This window comes from Erinaceus europaeus, chromosome 23, assembly GCF_950295315.1.
Source record: "Erinaceus europaeus chromosome 23, mEriEur2.1, whole genome shotgun sequence".
Lineage (NCBI taxonomy): Eukaryota > Metazoa > Chordata > Mammalia > Eulipotyphla > Erinaceidae > Erinaceus > Erinaceus europaeus.
The window spans coordinates 5,805,443-5,828,286 of record NC_080184.1 but is presented as its reverse complement, the minus strand read 5'-3'; the positions used below and the strand labels follow the sequence as shown (position 1 = coordinate 5,828,286).

The window sequence follows — 22,844 nt, the reverse complement described above, 5'->3', positions numbered from 1 at the left end:
TACCTTTCCAGAGCCCTACCCCTGCCATGGAAAGATAGGAAGAGGCTGGGGATATGGATCAAAAACTGCCAATGCCTATGTTCCACAAGGAGCAATTACAGAAGGCAGAACTCCAACCTTCTACAACTCAAAAAGAAGACGTTTGGTCTATACTCGCAGAGGGGGTAAAATATTACTAATGGAAGGTGAACAGAGGGCTCTGGAACACAATTCTATCAGGACACTGAAAGAAAAAAAGAAAACACTAAGGGTATTCAGAAGTAGTAGTAGGTGTAGTTGAGACTTAGAAAAAAAGAGAAGGCAGGACCATAGGAAAAAATTGAGGAAATATATGTGTGTGTGTGTGTGTGTGTGTGTGTGTGTGTGTGTGTGTAGACAGTTATAGAAAAAACAATCAACTCATATCTGGGACTTAGAAGAACCACTGCTGTTTCCAATGGAGGAAATGGGAATATAGAACTCTGGGGAGTCGGGTTAAGTGCATGTGGCACAAAGCTCAAGGACCAGCGTAAGGATCCAGGTTCAAGCCCAGGCTCCCCACCTGCAGGGGAGTCACTTCACAGTTGGCGATGCATGTCTGCAGGTGTCTATCTTTCTCTCCCCCTCTCTGTCTTCCCCTCCTCTCTGCATTTCTCTCTTTCCTATCCAACAACAACGACATCAATAGTAACGACAACAATAAAATAACAAAGACAACAAAAAGGAATAAATAGTAAAAAAATTTTTTAAAAAGGAAAAAAGAGAAGGCAGGACCAAAAAAAAAAATCAGGGATATATATATATATATATATATATATGACAGTCAACCCATGTCTGAGACCTTGGAAGAATCACTGCAGTTTCTAGTGGAGGAAATGGGGGTATAGAACTCTGGTGGTGGGAACAGTGTGAAATTTTGCCCCTAGTAACTATATAACCATTTAAGTCAATAGTAAATCACTATTAAAAATAAATAAATGAAAAAATTAAAAAGAAAGGGCCAAAGAGACATTTCATCATTTTGAGATTGTGCCTTGATATGGATAATGTCCATGTTCAGGCCTGGCAGCATATGGGTAGGAGAAAGCTCAAGAGCAGTGGTGTCTCTGCATGAACAAGGAGCCCAGAAAGGTGAAATGACATTTGTGCAAGGCATTGCCTTGGGAAACAATGTTGAGAAAATAAAAGGACAACACTTTCAATTTTTCACACCTATGAGTAATGGTACCAAACGACATCAATTTCTTGGTGTTCTATGTAGGGAGGTCCTACTTTGTGGAGCCAATATATGATCAGCCACATTCTCACTTAATTTTCATGTGTGAGTCACCGATGCAGAGCTTACTAGCTCTCCATGTGACATTTGAGGACTGGGATGCCACTGAGTAGGAAGGACTTGAGTAACAACACAGTTTAGGTGGTTACAGAGGTATATTGGCTTCGTAAGTCTTCTGTAATATATTCACTCAAGTTACCCTAACCTTCTTTACCAGGTGCATGACTAGATTCAAGCCCAGCTGTTATGAAACAGCTGTTATGAAGGAAGGTTTGGTACTGTGGTTTCCATCAGTCTCTTACCTTTTGTCTCTGTCTAAAACATATATTCATGGGACCAGTCATGACAGGTCAATCCATACATGCATCCCATTTCTGTCTTTCGCTAGTGTGGTATGGCTCTGTGGAGGTGGAGTTCAAAGACTTATCAGATTCCCAGTGTGCATTTCCACATACATATGACGGGCCTAGACCTCTAAGAGATCCCACTCTCCACCATCACAGGTCATTACCATCATGAGCCCTCTTGTGGGGCTCTCCAGGAACTTGCGCTCATGAAAGCAGCAATGGCAGGGATGCCCTACTCTCTGAAGGGAGGCAGAGTCACCTTACTTTGTCACTTGAGGAAGACTGATTCTGAAATCAGTGCAGGCTAGAATGTTCCTCTGAGATTCCAGGCTCAAGTCTCATCTCCCCAACAACTGCAGGGGAAGCTGAATAAATGAATGAACACTGCTGTAATTGGCAGAGGCAGAGTCAGGCCTGCTGAATGGCATAGTCCCTAGCAGGCTAGGACTGACTGCAAAGTGGAAAGTCCTGGACTAAACTGAAGGTATCCATCCTCTTGTTTCCAATTACATTGATAATTTGAAGACTTACTGGCTATATTGAAAATACACAAGTATTATCTCAGGACAATAAAAATGGTGGAGGCATGGTCTGGGAGGTGGTGCAGTGGCTAAGGTACTTGACTCTCAAGCATGAGAGTCAAGTGCTGAGTTCAATCCCCAGCAGCACATGTACCAGAGTGATATCTGGTTCTTTCTCTCTCTCCTATCTTTCTCAGTAATAAATAAATTAAATAAATAAATAAAATAAAATAAATAAATAAAATATTAAGGGGAAAAAATGGTGGAGGCAAGTCAGGCCTGCTGTATGGCACAGCCCCCAGCAGGCTAGGACTAACTGCAAAGCGAGGAGTCCTAAGACTAAACTGAAGCTATTCATCCTTACATTGGTAATTTGAGGACTTATTGGCTATATTGAAAATACAGAGGTATTACCCAAGGACAATAAAAAGAGATCCCCAGGGGAAGTACACAGTAACAACAATTATGGCAGTGAGTGTAATAAGACCAAAAATGGCCTACGAGCAGAAGCTGCTGTACCCATTGAAAGGGTTTTAGAAAAAGAGTTATGGGAGTCGGGCGGTGGCGCAGTGGGTTAAGCGCATGTGGCGCAAAGCGCAGGGACCGGCATAAGGATCCCGGTTCGAGCCCCCGGCTCCCCACCTACACGGGAGTCGCTTCACGGGCGGTGAAGCAGGTCTACAGGTGTCTATCTTTCTCTCCCCTCTCTCTCTGTCTTCCCCTCCTCTCTCCATTTCTCTCTGTCCTATCCAACAACAAAGCAACGTCAACAATGGCAATAATAACCGCAACGAGGCTGCAACAACTAGGGCAACAAAAAGGAGGAAAAATGGCCTCCAGGAGCGGTGGATTCATGGTGCAGGCACCGAGCCCAGCAATAACCCTGGAGGAAAAAAAAAAAAAGAAGAAGAAAAAGAGTTACTTGTCATCACTACAGCTACTATTTAATATTTACATCAATGACCTCCCAGAAACTTCTTCAAGGAAGTTCATCTACGCCGATGACATCTGCTGTGCAACTCAGGCATCCAAGTTTGACATCCTCGAGGAAACACTCACGAAAGACATGTCTCTGATATCTGATTACTGTAAAAAATGGCGACTAATTCCTAGCACTGCAAAAACGGTATCATCTGTTTTCCATCTACACCATGCCTGGGCCTCGCGTGAGCTTAATGTGCAGCTTGGCGATACGAGAATCCGGCATGAAGCCCAGACAGTCTATCTTGGCGTTACTCTCGATCGCACTCTGTCGTTTCACAAACGTCTCATAAAAACTGCAGCAAAGGTGGGCGCGAGGAATCACATCATTGCAAGACTGGCCAGCTCCTCATGGGGCGCGAGCGCTTCCACACTACGATCATCCTCTCTGGCATTATGCTATTCCACTGCAGAATACTGTGCCCCAGGATGGTTCCGTAGCCCCCATGTCCACTTGGTCGACTCCAAATTATATTCCTCCATGAGGATCATTTCTGGAACCATCCGTTCCACCCCGGTTCCATGGCTGCCAGTTCTTAGCAACATCGCCCCGCCAGATATTCGTCGGGATGCGGCATCATCTAAGTTCATTTCCCACGTCTACGCTCGACCGGACCTGCCAATATACGCGGATATATTCGCCCACCCTGCCCAACGCTTGACGTCTCGTCACCCAATCTGGTCCCCTATGCCTACACTGAACTTCTCTGTCCCAGACTCTTGGAAACAGAGCTGGCAGTCAGCTGAGGTAAAGAACAAACACCTCATCACAGACCCCTGCAAGCGTCAACCCGGCTTTGACCTGGCACGTTATGATCGGGCCCTCCTCAATCGCTATCGAACAGGCCATGGCCGGTGCGCCGCTATGTTCCATCGCTGGGGAGCCAGAGACGATCCGAACTGCCCCTGCGGCTCCAGACAGACTATGACCCACATAGTCAATGACTGCCACCTCTCCAGATTCAAAGGAGGTCTCGAATCTTTACATCAGGCTCAACCTGACGCTGTTGACTGGCTACGGAAGAAGGGCAAACGCCAGAAGACTACAGCTACTCAATTAGCTGAACGCAGACCAAAAACCAGAACTATGGGTGGCTTATAGTGTGAGTGACAGACTGGTCTTCACCAAATATAAAGAGGCCCTATTGCTTACCCACATCCACAGACCCGCTATTAGCTTCCACTAATAGGCATCTATGATGAATATAGAGGTTGTGTAGCTTAATAGCTAATGTTAGGGTATATGGGTAGAAGTTAGTAAACTTTCATATAGCTAAAAGTTAGTGAACTCTCATATATACAAAGGTCAGCCAGAAGAGAGCCCCATAGTGTGTGCTTACTTTACAGCAGAAGATTTTTTAAAAATAATTTTCATCTTTAATTTTTTATATTTATTTATTTTCCCTTTTGTTGCCCTTGTTTTTCTTTTAGTTATTGATGTTGTCATTGTTGGATAGGACAGAGAGAAATGGAGAGAGGAGGGAAAGACAGAGGGGGAGAGAAAGATAGAGACACATGCAGACCTGATTCACCGCCTGTGAAGAGACTCCCCTGCAGGTGGGGAGCCGGGGGGGGGGGGTGGGGGCTCAAACCGAGATCCTTAAGCTGGTCCTTGCACTTTGTGCCACATGCGCTTAACCCACTGTGCTACCGGCCAACTTCTGTTACAGCAGATTTCTTTAGGTAAACAGCTCATTAGATATTACAAAAGACTTGGTTTATATGATCTAGTTAGACCCATCCAAGAATGGGTATCCATCCTAGAATGGGTTAAGAAGAAAAGCTACTAGATTTAGTCTAGGGAAAAATGTTTATTCATACAGAAGGTCAGAACAGGGAGATGGTCAAAACACAGATGGTCATTTCAAGGGAACTTTCAAGGGAGAATTTAGACTACTCCAGACCAAGGAAACTTTCAAGGGAAGATTTAGACTATCCCACCCAGGAAACATTAAAGGTAGTTTAAGGCTACCCCAGACCTAGGAAACTTTCAAGGGAAGATTAGGATGCCTCAGACCTAGGGAGCTTTCTAGGGAATATATATCTATAATATAATAATGCTGTTTAAGGTTATTCTTGATGTTAATGAAAATAGTCATGCATGATATCACCTGTATCCTTGATGTTAATGAAAACAATCTTATATGATGTCAACTATAGCCGGGCAAAAATTGTTTAAAAAATAAAGCTCTACAGAGGCCAGAGGTGCCTCTCTCCTGCACTTGAAGCAGTTGACATGTCTCTCATTCATTTGGCCAACTCCCCTTCCTTCAGAGGACCTTAATAACTGTGGCCAGAGCTGGCTCCTGGCAGTAATAATTTCTTCTTAACTTTATCCCCCTCCCTCCTCTCTTTCATATCTATCTATATCTATATATCATGGTAGCAAAGACTGGTGACAATATGCAGACACTGATTATCCCTGGTGGAAAAAAAATTTTTTTAAAGATTTTATTTGTTTATTGATGAGAAAGATAGGAGAGAGAGAGAGAGAGAAAGAACCAGATATCACTCTGGTACATGTGCTGCCGGGGCTTGAACTCAAGACCTCAGACTTGAGAGTCAAGCCTTTATCCACAGCGCCACCTCCTGGACCACGGAAAAAAGAAGTTTTTAAGAGTCGGCAGAAAGAGAAATATGCGGGAGGAAAGGAAAAAAAAGGGGAATGTAGGCAAATCAAAAGCAATGAAATAAAAGTTAATATAAAATACATTTATAAATTAAAATAGAACTTATTTAGGAGAAAAAAAAGACTGAATCAGAAGTGGGACGTGTCACTTACCTGAGAAACTGCCATTTCTTCCTCTTTCTCTCAATTTCCTTTCAGGCCAGAAAACGAAGAGAAATCACAGCAGGAATTGGAGACTATGATTTTAATCTACCAGCAAGGCCTCTTTGCACTGCACCTACAGGGATGACACTGTAATGCATAGAAGGCCCAATACCCTAGCATTTCAATGTCAAGAGAAGAGATCCAGGAACAAAGACAAGCCCATTGGGGGCTACTTATCCTGCATATCAGATCCTTCCAAAAGGCAACACATTTTACTGACATGTTTCAATCAGAACCTCTACTTTCTCCTTTGACAAAAGCATGGACAAAATTCGAGCATAATGTCTAAGAGTCTTTCAACTTAACTCAGGTTTTATGTTAATACCGCTCAGATCAACACTAAAACAGTGACATTCACATACAAAAAGACCTTCATGGCGTCTGGGTGGTGGCACACCGGATTGAGTACACAATGCTTAATGATCCAGGTTCAAAACCCTGGGTCCCATATACAGGGGAAAGCTTTCATGAGTGGTGAAGTAGGGATGCAGGTGTCTTTCTCTGTCTCTCCCTGTCTATCACCCCCTTCACTCTAGATTTCTGGCTGACTCTATCAAATAAATAAAGATAATTTTTAAAAAGATGGTGTGAAAGATCAATCCTACCATTAAAAAAAAAAACGTTCATGCCTGAGGCACCAAAAGTAACAAATTTAATTAACAGCACCATCATAGCCAGAGCTGCGTAATGCTCTGGTAAGAAAAATAAAATAATTTGATGTGATCTGGGTCCCATATTCAGCTTAGAAGCCTATGTGACCTCTGCATCCCTGTAGATCAATGGGGTTTACAATCAACAATATTTATACACGCCCATGTTCAGTGGGGAAGCAATTATAGAAGCCAGAACTTCCACTTTCTGCATCCCACAATGGTGTTGGGTCCATACTCCCAGAGGGTTAGAGAATAGGAAAGCTATCAGGGCTGGGGATGGGATACAGAGTTCTGGTGGTAGGAACTGTGTGAAGTTGTACCCCTCTTATCCTATGGTTTGGCTTAGTCAATGTTTCCTTTTTATAAATTTTTTAAAAAATTAGAAAATTTAAATAAATATAAAAAAAGAAAAATATAATAATAATAATAATAATAGAAGAAAAAAACAGAATGGAAAACAGTGATACTCAGAATGAAAACCAGAACAGTCTGGGATGTAGGGACTTGGTAGTTTTTCTTCAAATTCTAATCTTAAACCTAAGAAGAAAATTGAACTGAGTTAATACCATAAACAAGAGTATTGCAGAACTCTTTGAATAGTTAATTAAAAAATTTAAGATAGACTGCAGCCTAGAAATTGTCACAATGGATAGTTAGACTCTAAAGCATGTGGACCTGATGACTTTGAATCCTGGCATTGAAATGAAAAATCCACAGGCAAAAGAATGAAAGAGACAAAACCACTGTGAGTGGTGGGCTCTCACTTTTGCATTCCAGTAGAAACCTCAATGGGCTCTGACTGTACCCAACTTGCTCTTACCTTTTGATATCTTCAGCAGGTTGGTGGAATTTTGTTTGTAACCAATCAGTTTGTGCCACACCCAATATAAGGAAAAGAGAAACAAACAAAAAAAAACTTGGTGCTGAGGTAGAAAGTCGTTCAGGCCTGGTAGAAATGGACCTGAAACCATTTAACCAGAAACAAACATAAATAAACATAAAATCCTGACCACTGAAGTGGCCTCAGTCTACTTCTTTGGTTACACTGAGCTGTAACACTAGAGAAATGAAACTTTTTTTTTTTTTAAACATTGCTGTGGACATCAGTGCTCCTAGGGAGGGTGAAAACTTTGCTTTCACTGGGTTTGCAAACATGGAACTGGGATGTACACTAGCACATGCTGGTGAAAGATTCTTTTTCATTCTACTATAAAGGAGTTTATTTCCTTAGGCCAATCAAAAGTGGGTACTGATAAGATGTAAGAAGGGTAGAAAAGAGAGGGGCGGAGTTGTGCGGTAGCATAGCTCCCCAACTGCAGGGAAGTCACTTCCCAAGTGGTGAAACAGGTCAGCAGATGTCTATCTTTCTCTCTCCCTCTCTGTCTTCCCTTCCTCTCTCCATTTTTCTCTATCCTATCCAACAACAATAACATCAACAACAACAATAACTGCAACAATAAAAAAAAGGGCAACAAAAGGGAATAAATAAAAATTGAAAAAAAAAAAGAGGCTTTATTATAGCAACAAAAACAATAAAATATCTAGGAATAAACCTAACTAAAGAAGTGAAAGACTTGTATACTGAAAATTTTGAGTCATGACTCAAGGAAATTGAAAAAGACACAAAGAAGAGGAAAGATATTCCATGTTCACAGGTTGGAAGAATTAACATCATTAAAATGAATATACTGGGAGTTGGGCGGTAGCGCAGCGGGTTAAGCACAGGTGGCGCTAAGCACAAGGACCAGCGGAAGGATCCTGGTTCGAGCCCCCAGCTCCCCACCTGCAGGGGAGTCACTTCACAGGCGGTGAAGCAGGTCTGCAGGTGTCTTTCTCTCCCCCTCTCTGTCTTCCCCTCCTCTCTCCATTTCTCTCTGTTCTATCCAACAACAATGGCATCAACAATAACTACAACAATAAAAAAAAAAGGGCAACAAAAGGAATAAATAAATAAATTTAAAAAAGAAATAAAATGAATATACTACTCAGAGCCATATACAAATATAATGCTATCCCCATCAAGATTCCAACCACATTTTTTTTTTTCTTCCTCCAGGGTTATTGCTGGGCTCGGTGCCTGCACCATGAATCCACCGCTCCTGGAGGCCATTTTTTTCCCTTTTTGTTGCCCTAGTTGTTGCAGCCTCGTTGCGGTTATTATTGCCATTGTTGACGTTGCTTTGTTGTTGGATAGGACAGAGAGAAATGGAGAGAGGAGGGGAAGACAGAGAGAGAGGGGAGAGAAAGACAGATACCTGCAGACCTGCTTCACCGCCCGTGAAGCGACTCCCCTGCAGGTGGGGAGCCGGGGGCTCCAACCAGGATTCTTACGCCGGTCCCTGCGCTTTGCGCCACGTGTGCTTAACCCACTGCGCCACCGCCCGACTCCCTCCAACCACATTTTTTTAGGAAAATAGAACAAATGCTACAAATGTTTATCTGCAACCACAAAAGACCTAGAATTTGCCAAAACAATCTTGAGAAGAAAGAACAGAACTGGAGGCATCACATGCCCAGATTGTAAATTGTATTATAGGGCCATTGTCATCAAAACTGCTTGGTACTGGTACATGAATAGACACACATAAATTTTAAAGACATCTTCAATGAAATGAATCCAATTATAGAGAAGACTAAGGCAAGCATAAACCTATGGGACTACATCAAATTAAAAAGCTTCTGCACAGCAAAAGAAACCACTACCCAAACCAAGAGACCCCTCACAGAATGGGAGAAGATCTTTACATGCCATATATCAGACAAAAGCTTAATAACCAAAATATATAAAGAGCTTCCCAAACTCAACAAGAAGATAACAAATAACCCCACCCAAAAATAGGGAGAGGACATGGACAGAATATTCACCATAGAAGAGATCCAAAGGGCTGAGAAACACATGAAAAAATGCTCCAAGTCTTTGATTGTCAGAGAAATGAAAATCAAAACAACAATGAGATACCACTCCCATCCTGTGAGAATGTCATACATCAGAAAAGGTAACAGCAGCAAATGGTGGAGAGGTTGTGGGGTGAAAGGAACCCTCCTGCATTGCTGCTGGGAATGTAAATTGGTCCAACCTCTGTGGGGAACAGTCTGGAGAACTTTCAGAAGGTTTGAAATGGACCAACCCTATGATCCTGCAATTCCTCTCCTGGGGCTATAGCCTAAGGAAGCCAACACATCCATCCAAAAAGATCTGTGTACACATATGTTCTTGGCAGCACAATTTGTAATAGCCAAAACCTGGAAGCAACCCAAGTGTCCAACAACAGATGAGTGGCTGAGCAAGCTGTGGTATATATATACACAATGGAATACTACTCAGCTATAAAAAATGGTGACTTCATCGTTTTCATCCCATCTTGGATAGACCTTGAAAAATTTATGGTAAGTGAAATAAGTCAGAAACAGAAGGATGAATATGGGATGATCTCAATCTCAGGCAGAAGTTGAAACTAGTGGACCTAGTGGGGGTTGTATTGGTATAGATATGGGCCTAGACCTCTAACAGATCTCTCTGTCTGCCATCACTGGTCACTTCTATCAGGGGGTGTCTCTCTGCCCTAGTGTGGGCCTCAGAAATTTGTCCTCACTGAAAAGTAACATTGGTAAAAACTGCCCCACTCCCTGGAGGGAGGTTGGATCACTCTACTCTGCCACTTGAAGGATGGTCATGCAACCAGCGGACATGGCCCCAGCTGTGACCACAGATGTGAGCTTATGCTGACAGAAACCCAGAGGTCATACAGGGTCCATGTTAAATATTAGTAGACATGGGACCCAGATCAGATTGATGTGGGACAGAGTTAATTATATATGTATGTATATGAGAGTCACTGTCTGTCCTCATCAGGTTCTCAAGTCCCACAGTCTATTCTAATGTCATCCTCCCAGATATTTCTCAAGCTTGGCTTTATGGTGATAGCCCAAAGATTGTTAGAATCCTCCTTTCCCAAGAACATTTATACCTAATGAGTATCCTATTCTCCTCTCATTCTGGGTTTCTTATTCTCATTTATCCTAATCCTATTCTTTGCTCTCTATTTATTAAATATTTGTATGCCTTGCCACTGTCCAGCCATCAAGTTCCAGAAGCTGCCACAGCCCCATCCTGACCTCCAAGGACAGATGACTTTATGGCGATGTGTCCAGAAACCTCACTGCCTATGAAGTGATTTCCCTGCAGGTGGGGAGCCAGGACCTCAAACCAGGATCCTCACGCCGGTCCTTGCACTTCACTTATGGAACTCTGCAAGATCCCAGAGGTAAAGGAATAAACCATCACGTGGTCTGGGAGGTGGCGCAGTGGCTAAGGCACTAGGCTCCCAAGCACATGTACCAGGTTGATGTCTGGTTCTTTCTCCCTCTCATCCTGTCTTTCTAGTAAATACATAAAATCTTAAAAAAAAAATACATAATACATCTGAATAAGGAAATCTGGATGCTCATCATTTCTGTGCCTTTTGGCTAAGATCAAGCATAGAAAAAATTTATGTGTGGTCCCGGAGGTGGTGCACTGGATAAAGCGTTGGATTCTCATGCATGAGGTCCTGAGTTCAATCCCTAGCAGAACATGTGTCACGGGGATGTCTGCTTAATTCTCTCTCTCTCTCTCCTCTTTCTCATTAATAAATAATCTTAAAAAAAACAAATAGAAGAGGTTGGGTGGTAGCACAGCAGGTTAAGTCCATGTGGCGCTAAGCACTAGGACCAGCATAAGGATAGTGGTTCAAGCCCCTGCCTCCCCACCTACTGGAGAGTTGCTTCACAAGCGGTGAAGCAGGTCTGCAGGTGTCTTTCTCTCCCCTTCTCTGTCTCCCCCCTCCTTTTATATCTCTCTGTTCTATTCAACAATGACAATATCAAAAACAACAAGAACAATAATAACTACAATATAAAATAACAAGGGCAACAAAAGGGAAAAAAAGAAATTTATCTATTAAAAAAAAAAAAAAGAACAGAAAAACTGAATGTTCCCCCAAAACTTTCTTTATCATTCTGGTCAGAGACAACTGATGAATCTTGATGTCAGTAGCTTCTGAAGAATTATCAAAAGAACCTTCAACTGTTAAATTTCTTTTTACACTTATTTATAAAATTTTTAAAATTTATTTATTTTCCATTTTTGTTGCCCTTGTTTTTGTTTTTATAGTCATTATTGTTGTTGTTACTGATGTCGTCATTGAGAGAAATGGAGAGAAAAGGGAAAGATAGAGAGGAGGAGAGAAAGATAGACACCTACACACCTGCTTCACCTCTTGTGAAGCGACTCCCCTGCAGGTGGGGAGCCAGGGGCTCGAACAGGGATCCTTACGCACTTATTTATAATTTTTCAATATAGTTTTAAAATATTTATTTCTGTGGTCTGGGAGGTGGCACAGTGGATAAAGTGCTGGACTCAAAGTGAGGTCCTGAGTTCAAGCCCCGGCAGCACATGTACCAGAGTGATGTCTGGTTCTTTCTCTCCTCCTATCTTTCTCATCAGTAAATAAATAAAATTAAAAAAAGAGAGAAACAAAATATTTATTTCTTCCCTTTTGTTGCCCTTGTTGTTTCATTGTAATAGTTGTTATTATTGTTATTGATGTCGTCGTTGTTGGATAGGACAGAGAGAAATGGAGAGAGAAGGGGAAGACAGAGAGGGGGAGAGAAAGACGCCTGCAGATCTGCTTCACTGCCTGTGAAGCGACTCCCCTGCAGGTGGGGAGCCGGGCTCGAACTGGGATCCTTCTCCCAGCCCTTGCCTTCGCGCCACAGGCGCTTAACCCACTGCACTACCGCCTGGCTCCCTTATTTATAACTTTTATAGGAGGGAGAGAACAGACGGCTGCTCAACTCTGGCAGAGGCAGTACCAAGGATCAAACTTGCTACTTTAAGAATGGTGAGGCAGATATCTGCAAAAGAGATATGTGAAGGTCTCTCTCTTTCTCTTCCTCTCTATCTCCTTCCCTCTGAATTTCTCTCTGTCTCTATCCAATAAATAATATAGTAAAAAGAAGAAGAAATAGAAACTAAGTCTCCTCTCCTGGGAAAATGCATCTTATCTTAACACCACATGTGGTCCAGGAGAGCCCTCTAAAATGTTTTCCTTTTAAAGCAGGTGAAATCACAGATAAGCCAGACAATCAGAGGCAGTAAATGAGCACTTGCGATTTGAAATGCATCTCATTTTATTTATTTCCCTTTTGTTACCCCTCCTTATTTTTATTATTGTTGTTGTAGTTATTATTGTTGTTGTTACTGATGTCATCATTGTTAGATAAGACTGAGAGAAATGGAGAGAGGAGGGGGAAGACAGATAGTGGGAGAGAAAGACAGACACCTACAAACCTGTTTCACCACCTGTGAAGCAACCTCCCTGCAGGTGGGGAGCCAGGTGCTTGAACCGAGCTCCTTAAGGCGGTTCTTGCCCTTTGCGCCACCTGTGCTTTAACCTGCTGTGTTACCACCTCTGTTACTACTCCCTGTTCTACCTCCTTTTACGCTCTTTTCAACTGGCAAATTTTGCTGTTTCAATGGGGAGTGTGAACTGCACTGACCTGCCTCAGCTAGATCCATGAGGAGCAGAGCCAGACCTTCTAATGTCTCTATCAACCAAAGCCTGTGCTCAACTCTGCTAAATGGCCCAAGAGCCTTCATGCTAAACCCAAGTCTTAACACTGTGTGGAGCACTAACCAAAATAAGAGATGAAGAAGAAGTGCCAGATTACTCCTCTCACATGTCAAATCCAAAAGACTAGAACCATGTGCTGGTGAGAAAGTGTACCCCTGAAACATTATCAGACTGTAAAACACTGTCAAATCACTACACCAAATTAAAATAGACTCTCAGCTACAAATGAATGACAGCATACATATTAATTATCAGCAGGGGGAAAAAAAAAAGAAAAAGCTAGAATGATATTATTGGTAGAAAATAAAATATATCGATAGATGATCTATCTGAAAATCTCATTTCTGGACAAGAGTAAATAGCATAATGGTTATGCAAAAAGACTCTCATGCCTGAGGCTCCATAGCCCAGCTTCAATCCCCTGCACCACTAGAAGCTAGATCTGAATAGTGCTTTGGTAAACTATACCCCCCAAATTTTAATAATGTACATGGTATCTTTCCTAATCCTAATGGGAAGTCTGGGTTGAGTGACATGTAAACCTTACTTCTCAGCTGCTAATGAGCATAGAAAACATAGAGTATTTTCCTCTCTAGAGCCCTGGTCCACTAGGGAAAGACAGAAACAGGCTGGGGGTATGAATCGACATGCTAAAGTCCATGTCCAGTGGAGAAGCAATGACAGAAGCCAGAACTCCTACCTTCTGCACCCCAAAAACAACTTTGATCCACACTCCCAGTGGGGGAGAAGTGATAGGAGGAAGAAGAGGCTCTGAACTCCAGCTCCATCAGCAGCACCAAGGGAGAGAGGACAAAAGGGAGGGATATATGGAGGTAGTAATGTTCTCATGAGTGGCTTGGAGGGGAAGAGAGCACTGGATCAGGAAGAAAAAGGGGGGCATTAGCTATAAATTTGGACAGATAGTTGTAGAGATGATGGTTGACCCATGTCTACAACCTTAGGGGAACTGCAGTGGATTGCCGTGAGGAGACTGAAGATTCAGAACCCTGGTGGTGGGAATGGAGTGGATTTATACCTGATGTCGACATGAAATTTCATAAATCAGTATTAAGTAGCTAATAGAATTCAAAAGAAAAATTAGAATAAAAATAGAGTATTATAGGTTAATTAATTTAATCTTATCTACTTATTCAAATTAAATTTATAATATGTGATCTTGTGGTTTTTTTCTCTTCCTTAATAAATTAACTCAAATCATTGTGATCCTGTTGTTACATCATAAAGTCCATGACTTGGTATGCTAACGAGATCCTTAGGGCCAGGTGGTGGTGCACCTGGTTGTGTGCATATGTTACTGTGCACAAGGACCCAGGTTCCAGACCTTGGTCTGCACCTGCAGGGGGACAGCTTCATGAGTGGTGAAGCAGTGCTGCAGGTGTCTCTCATCTCTCTCTCTCTATCACCCCCTAACTTCTCAATTTCTGGCTGTGTCTATCCAAAATATATAGATTTAAAAAAAAAAAACAGGGAGTCCAGCGATAGCACAGTGTGTTAAGCGCAGGTGGTGCAAAGCGCAGGGACCAGCGTAAGGATCCCGGTTCAAACCCCCAGCAGGGGTTCAAACTCCACCTGCAGGGGAGTCGCTTCATAGGCAGTGAAGCCGCTTCATAGGCAGTGAAGCCGGTCTGCAGGTGTCTATTGTTCTCTCCCCCACTCACTCTTCCCCTCATCTCTCCATTTCTGTCTTATCTAACAACAACGACATCAATAACAATAATAACAACATACAATAAAACAAGGGCAACAAAAGGAAATAAATAAATATTAAAAAAATTAAATAAATAAATAATCCTTGTTAGTGCTGAAGATGAGGCATTGACTGTGCTGGGAATCTCAGCTACAGTGTTGAAAAAGAAACAGATCCCAAAAGATTCCTTCATGCTTCTTTATATTTCCTATCAATGACATAAAGTCTTCCAACTCCTATTGCATAAGGAATCTCCAGAACCACTAATTCCACATATGGACAAGGACAAATAGGGCAGGGAATCACAGTACACTTTTATAGTCTTCAGAAAGTGGAAACTTTCTCTGTGTCTTTTTAAATTTTATTTATTTATTCATAAAAAATGATATATAGAGAGAAAGAACCAGACATCACATGTGCTGCTGAGGATTGAACTCAGGACCTCATGCTTGAGAGTCCAATACTTTATCCACTGCACCACCTTCTGGACCACTGGGAACTTTTTCTACTACTCAAAAATTATGTATGTTCATTATTCTCTACAACATCTTATACAAACACTTCATAACTGAACTAACCAGAATGGTACACACCAGAGTTTTACAGGTCATATTACACAACACTGCATTAAAATCTGATTACAGAGGCAGAGTGGTTGGGTACACACATTGCAGCGCTCAAAGTCCTGGGTTCAATTCCTGGTCCCCACAGAGGCAGAGTTTCAATAACAGAACAGCAGCACTGTGTGTGTATCTCTCCTTCACTCTATATCCCACCACCCTCACAGTTCTTCTCTGACTCTATCCAAAATCAATTAATAAAAATATTTTTTACCGGGGTCGGGCAGTAGGGCAGCAGGTTAAGCGCACATGAAATAAAGTGCATGGACTGGCACAACGATCCTGGTTTGAGTCCCCAGCTAGAATCTGCAGGGGGGTTACTTCAGAGGCGGTGAAGCAGGCAGGTCTGCAGGTGTCTTTCTCTCCATTCTCAGTCTCTCTTCCTCTCTATGTCCTATCCAACAACAACATCAATGGCAACAATAACAAAATAACAATAACGACAACAACAAGGACAACAAAATGGGAAAGAATGGCCTCCAGGAATACTGGATTTGTAGTGCAGGCACCGAGCCCCAGCAATAAACCTGGAGAGGGATAAAAGTAGTAAAAAAGCCCAAAGATGTTGAGAGAGTAATCACTGACAAAAACTAATATATCTCTATATTTTTTTTAATATGACAGCGGATATACAAATGACTTTCAAGTCTGAGACTCCCAATTCTCTGACTCAATCTCTAGACTATCATAACGTAGAAGTGAACAGTGATATACTGAAATAATAAGCAACATTTATTTATTTTTAATTTTGTAAGTATTTCATTTATTTTCGAGAGAGATGCAGAGAATAAGACACAGAGAAATACCAGAGCACTGCACAGCTCTGGCTTATGGTGGTGAGGGGGGCTGAACCTTGGACTTAGGTGCCTCAGGCATGAGAGTCTCTTTACATAACGATTATGCTATCTACCCCCGCAATAAGTAACATTTAAATAATAAAAATAATTCTGATTCCCACCTGGGACCTGGCAGTGGGCAGAATCCCACTTTCTCAGTTTCTTCACACTACCCTGGTGCCACGATGATTATGTGAACACTTTTCATGCATCTCTGCATACCCCTCACTTTAAGGTGGGGAACTGCTTATGTTTCTCCAACAAGTTTCTTAGAAGGCAAGGCCAGTCCCGGGACACTTCTGCTAGATTCACTGCTAAGGCCACAATAAATTGAATAGACACAAAATGCAGTGGCTTGAGGGATGATTTAACAGATAACAGAAATCCAAAATCTGTTACTAAGACAAATAAAAATGAGAAAGAATGAGAGAATCTCTTGCTTTGGAGTCTCAGGCATGAGAATCTCTGCATAACCATTAGGCTGTCTACCTCCGCCCCAGAATTCTGTAGTTTACATCTGCGGAAACCTCAGATCCCAGTGCAGGCAGAACAATCAGAAGTGCGCTGGGCTCAGCTGGAGGCCGCAAGGTGCCCACAGACATGCTGGCTCCCAAACTGACCTTCTTGTCTGGGGTCAGCAAGTCCTTCCTCCTTCAACCTGGGTTAAGGTCCCGGGTCCAGATCCCGGGACTCTCCGCAGAGAATGGGACTGGACCCAGGCACCCTGCACTCATGCACCGGGAGAGAAAAAAATTGGGGGAATGAATGGTGATCCCATGTCCTGCCCATCAAGAACTCCCGACCCCCAACTTCCCCAAAGGATCAGGAGAGTTAACAGGAGTCCAGCTTCCGTGTACAGTGGAGATGGTGACTAAAGGTGAAGGGACGCTTGGACACATGGCTGCATCCCGGAATATTCTAGCAAGTCTCCAGCAACCCCTCCCAATCTCAGCCGCGATGAGCCACACTCACGATATCCCATCCAGTGCTGAACTTACTGAAGACTCTTCCCCAAAGTCCAAATCAGCAGCAGATGAGAGCCACACCGAGAGAAAACTAGAGAAAAGCTAGCGAGCCACAAGCACAAGCTCCAGCGCCAGAGTGCCTTACTTCCTGACTTGTCTGCTTTCAATTTGCAGCACCGCCCACCTGCCGCCCAGATTGGTCTATGACCGCTGAATCAGAAAATCATTGGATGAAGCCCTTGTCACACAGAAAACTACACTTCTGATTGGATAATGATAACATCCAATCAAAACTACTGATTTCCAAGTGACAGGAATGCTGCCCTATCAACTTCTACAGAGGGTGTGCCTGCCTGAGGAACAGTTAAAGCAAGAAATGGCAGGTGAGCCTCTTCCTTGTTAGCGCTAGAGAAGCTTCAGCAGTTAAAAAACACTTCCACGGGGGCTGGGTGGGGGTTGTCGAAGGTAGTACAGCAGGTTAAGCGCATTGGGTGCAAAGCACAAGGACTGGGGTGAGGATACCCCACCTGCAGGGGAGTCACTTCGCATGAGGTGAAGCAGGTCTGCAGGTGTCTTTCTCTCCCCCTCTCTGTCTTCCCCTCCTCTCTCCATTTCTCTGTCCTGTCCAACAACAACATCAATAGCAACAACAATAACTACAACAATAAAACAACCAGGGCAACAAAAAGGGAAAATAAATATATGTATATTTTTAAAAGAACAACTAAATATCTTAATGCTTTTTCAGACACCAAGTTGCAGATGCTACCATGACTCCAACTTGACTTCCCTGGCAGATGACCTCACTGATGTACCCTGGAGCCCCTCATCCCCAGATCCCTGCCTCACTAAGGAAGGATAGGGACTCCATGGAACTATGGATCAACCTGCCAACACCCATGTTCAGTGGGGAAGCAATTACAGAAGTCAGACCTTCCATCTTCTGCACCCCATAATGATCCTGGGTCCATACTCCCAGAGAGGTAAAGAATAGGAATCCTTCTAGTGGAGGGGATGGAATATGGAAATGTGGTGGTGAGGCATGTGGGGAATTTTACCCCTCTTATCCTCTGGTTTTGTCAATATTTTCTACCTCTTATTTTATAAATAAATTTTTAAAAAGAAGTAGGCCTGACTACTGTGTCATATGTAGCGTGAAATATTCCATCCCCTAAACAATGTACCTGCTAATTGAAAATGTCATTGTTAATAATAACAACAATAATAACCACAACAGTGCTAAAATCAACAAGGGCAACAAAAAAAAGGAAAATACATAAATAAATAAAATATTTTTAAAAAAGAAAAAAGAAAATGTCTGTCGTATGCTTTACATTGGTTTGTTCTAGCCCTCCCCCGCCAAGAGAATTGGATCAGTCCTATTAATTTCGAGGGTCTGCTTGGCCCCGCCCCAAGGAACCCCGGGAGAGGGTTCCTGAGTTCGAGAGTGCGAGAGTTTCTGAGTTCCAGAGTTCCAGAGAGACAGAGTTTCAGAGGGTTCCCGAGTACGAGAGTCCGAGAGTTCCTGAGTTCGAGAGTTTCAGGGTTACAGAGTAAGAGAGAGTTCCAGTGTGCCAGAGTTTCAGAGGGCTCTCAAGTACAAGAGTTCCAGAGTGCCAGAGTTGGAGAGTTCCTGAGTTCCAGAGTAAGAGAGAGAGTGCTTGCGCCGCTGCAAAGAGACAGCAGAGTTCTGTTTGGTGATTAGTTTGTCTTAGTTTGTGAATCGTTGTTCTTGAATAAAGAAATACAGCTTCCCTGCCCAGCCGTATGTCTCTGGTCGTCTCTGTTACCCGCCCGTGAAGCTAGCCGGGCCAGCAAGAGCCGCCGAATTTTAACAACAAATGTCATTGTTGGGAGCAAGCAATAGCGCAGCAGGTTAAGCACAGGTGGCGCAAAGGGCAAGGACTGACGTAAGGATCCTGTTAAGAGCCCCCAGGTCTCCACCTGCAGGGGAGTTTCTTTACAAGTGGTGAAGCAGGTCTGCAGGTGTCTATTTTTCTCTCCCCCTCTCCATTTCTCTCTGTTCTATCCAACAATGATGACATCAGTAACAACTAGACATCAGTAACAACTATAATGCGACGGACCGCTACAGCGGAAGAGCAGCAGGAAGGATCAGGGAACTCTGAAGGTGACCATCTGATGGGTCAGGAGGAGAACAGAATACAACACACTCTGTTGGAGGGTGAATCTGAACTCCATTTTTATTCAGCCAGTGAGAACTTACATATCTTTCAGCCTTACATAAACAATATCTGAAACAGAAAGTAAAGCTCATTTCTTGATTAGATGGCCTTGCGGTTTTACACAGTAATGGCGTACTTTATGGGGTGATGCATTTCTGAGTAAGAGGCTTAGCAGATAGTATTTTACGTAGAGTTTTAATATATTTCATAAGAGGAGGTGAGTAAGTATTAAGAATTTTTCCTAAAACTTTATGTATTTGATGACTCATAACTTTGTCTACCTCATTTCCTGTTCATCTGTATCTAATCTGGGAACAGGGGCTGTTGGTCCCCGATTACACAGCATCATTACCATGTACATAATGAAAACAATAATCAGAGTTTCCAATTTAGATCTGCTCAGGATGCCAAGACCCACTCCCAGAAAACTTGAAGAGAGTTTTCTAGGGTGCTGACCCTGTCAGACCCATCATTCTGGAGTTGAGTGGGGCATGGCACTATAACAATAAAACAACAAGGGCAACAAAAGGACTAAATAAATATTTTTTTTAAAAAATGGTGGTCCGGGTGGTGGCACAATGGATAAGGCATCAGACTCTCAAGCATGAGTTCCTGTGTTCAATCCCTGGCAGCACATGTACCAGAGTGATGTCTGGTTCTTTATCTCCTCCTATCTTTCTCATGAATAGATAAATACAATCTTTTAAAAAATGTAATAGTTGTTTATGGTGATGGGTTGCAAAATTCTCTGTAATTGTAACTACAAGGGCTAACTGCTTTGAATTTTGCTTCTGTATTTCTGGCTTGGTTGCTTGTGCTTATAGACTTGGAACAGACTATAAAAGACAGTTTACTGTAATGTTTTTTTTTTTAAGTCAACAATATTTATACAATTTTCCCACATTTGGGAGCTACTCTCTTCCTTGATCCAGCTTTCTGGTCCTTTTTACAGCCATGGCATCATCTCCCTAGACAATAACCTGCATATCAGATGTCAGACTCAGGTAAAAATTAATAGTCATGGACCCTTTGGAATATACCTAAAATAGACCTAGTAGTTATTTCCAAAACAGAGACCCCAAATCTTTATCTGCAACATTCCAGCCTTTAGGTTTATACTTGGTCAACAATTTGTATGACTTTATATGTTAACTCTTTTTTAGCCACCAGGTTCCAGATGCTAACATGATGCCAACTTGACTTCCTTGGGCAAATGACCCCATCAATGTGTCCTGGAGCCCCATCTCCATAGATCTCTGCTCCATTACAGAAAGAGACAGGATGGGAGTATGGATTGACCTGTCAATGCAGCAGGAAAGCAATTATAGAAGCCAGACCTCCCACCTTCTGCATCCCACAATGACGCTGGGTCCATAGTCCCACGGGGTTAAAGAATAAGAATGCTATCAGAGGATGGGAGGGGATACAGAGCTCTGGTGTACCCCTCTTATCCTATTGTCTTGTCAGTGTTTCTATTTTATAAATAATTTTTTTTTAAAAAAAGACAGTATAACCCAAGTTTGGGGGTTGAGCACTTTCTGTGGAGTATTCCAGGCTCTGGCAAACCAGTGTAATAAACTTCTTTCTGTTCATGTTAGTCTCCATCCTGTTACTGGCTGCAACAACTGCACCTGGTGATTTTAACAGGCCTATAGAAAGCTGGCCTGGGATGAAGTACATAGGGTTTAAGAGCAGGGGACATAGCACAAGGACCTGAGTAAGGATCCCAATCCTGGTTCGAGCCCCTGCCTCCCACCTGCAGGGGAGTCTCTTCACAGGTGGGGAAGCAGGTCTGCAGGTGTCTGTCTTTCTCTCCCCCTATCTTCCCCTCCTCTCTCCATTTCTCTCTGTCCTATCCAACAACAACAACAATAATAACTACAACAATAAAAAATAAGGGCAACAAAAGGGAATAAATAAAATAAATATTTAAAAAAAAAACCTCCTTCCTCCTCTACCTACTGCAGCTCCAGTCTTTAAGATTTCTGGCAGAATTCCCTAATGGGACCTCGATAGAACTGCTGTAGTTTCCAATGAAGGGAATGTGGACACAGAACTCTGGTTGTAGAAACAGTGTGGAATTTTACACCCTGTGCCTTGACATGAATAAGACCCAGGTTCCAACCTGGCAGTATATGGCTTGACCATTGCAAGAGGAGGATCTCAAGAGCTGCGGAGTCTCTGAATGAATAAATAGCCCCCAAAAGGTGAAATTACATGTGTGTAAGACATTGTGTTGGAATAAAATGTTGATAAATCAATGAAGGACTAAAATAGAACAGTCTTCCTAAGATTTTTTTTAATTATTTATTTTATTTATTTATTCCCTTTGTTGCCCTTGTTTTATTGTTGTAGTTATTATTTTTGTTGTCATTGTTGGATAGGACAGAGAGAAATGGAGAGAGGAGGGGAAGACAGAGAGGAGGAGAGAAAGACACCTGCAGACCTGCTTCACCGCCTGTGAAGCGACTCCCCTGCAGGTGGGGAGCCTGGGCTCGAACCGGGATTCTTTTTTTTTTTTTTTTTTATTTAAGAAAGGATTAATGAACAAAAACATAAGGTAGGAGGGGTACAACTCCACACAATTCCCACCACCCAATCTCCTTAACCCACCCCCTCCCCTGATAGCTTTCCCATTCTCTAGCCCTCTGGGAGCATGGACCCAGGGTCGTTGAGGGTTGCAGAAGGTAGCAGGTCTGGCTTCTGTAATTGCTTCCCCGCTGAACATGGGTGTTGACTGGTCGTCGAACCAGGATTCTTATGCTGGTCCTTGTGCTTTGTGCCACCTGCACTTAACCCGCTGTGCTACAGCCCGACTCCCTTCCTAACATGTTTTCAACACCACTTTCAAAATTTCAGGGGACTTCTGGAGGCAGGGTTACGGAGCAGCAGCAGCTGGGTTTCTCTCCTTTCCTCTCCCGGGTCAACTAGGAATACCAAAGGAGATCATCTGGGACCACAACAAGGCAGGACTAGAACTTGAGGAATCCACCAAATCAACAGAGTGAAGGATTAAGCTAAGAAGCCTACTTATAGTTTAAAAGCCCTCAGGCTCCCATACACTACAGGGAAAAAAAAGGACAAAAGATTTTTTTTTTTAATATTTATTCCCTTTTGTTGCCCTTGTTGCTTTTATTGTTGTGATTATTATTGTTGTTGTTATTGTTATTGTTGGATACAACAGAGAAAAATGGAGAGAGGAGGGGAAGACAGAGTGGGAGAGACAGACAGACACCTGCAGACCAGCTTTACTGCCTGTGAAGGGACTTCCCTGCAGGTGGGGAGCAGGGGGCTCGAACTGGGATCCTTATGCTGGTCTGTGTGC

At 42.8% G+C, this 22,844-nt stretch overlaps 2 protein-coding genes across 7 annotated transcripts in view; one reads left to right on the top strand and one right to left on the bottom strand.

The window, feature by feature from the left end:
* The window catches only part of LOC103123660 (zinc finger protein 709-like), a 93,415-nt gene extending 75,941 nt beyond the window's left edge, over positions 1-17,474 (bottom strand). For all 4 annotated transcript variants that reach the window (XM_060182084.1, XM_060182082.1, XM_060182086.1 and 1 more), the window contains exons 1-2: positions 17,367-17,474; positions 5,887-6,010 (exon numbers count right to left, since the gene is read on the bottom strand). In XM_060182084.1, the coding sequence (XP_060038067.1) occupies positions 5,887-5,901 (15 nt within the window). In that variant the 5' untranslated portion in view covers positions 5,902-6,010; positions 17,367-17,474. The remainder of the gene's footprint in view (positions 1-5,886; positions 6,011-17,366) is intronic.
* LOC103123672 (zinc finger protein 709-like) overlaps positions 1-22,844 on the top strand; it is a 418,768-nt gene that overhangs the window by 111,509 nt on the left and 284,415 nt on the right. The window lies entirely within an intron of this gene.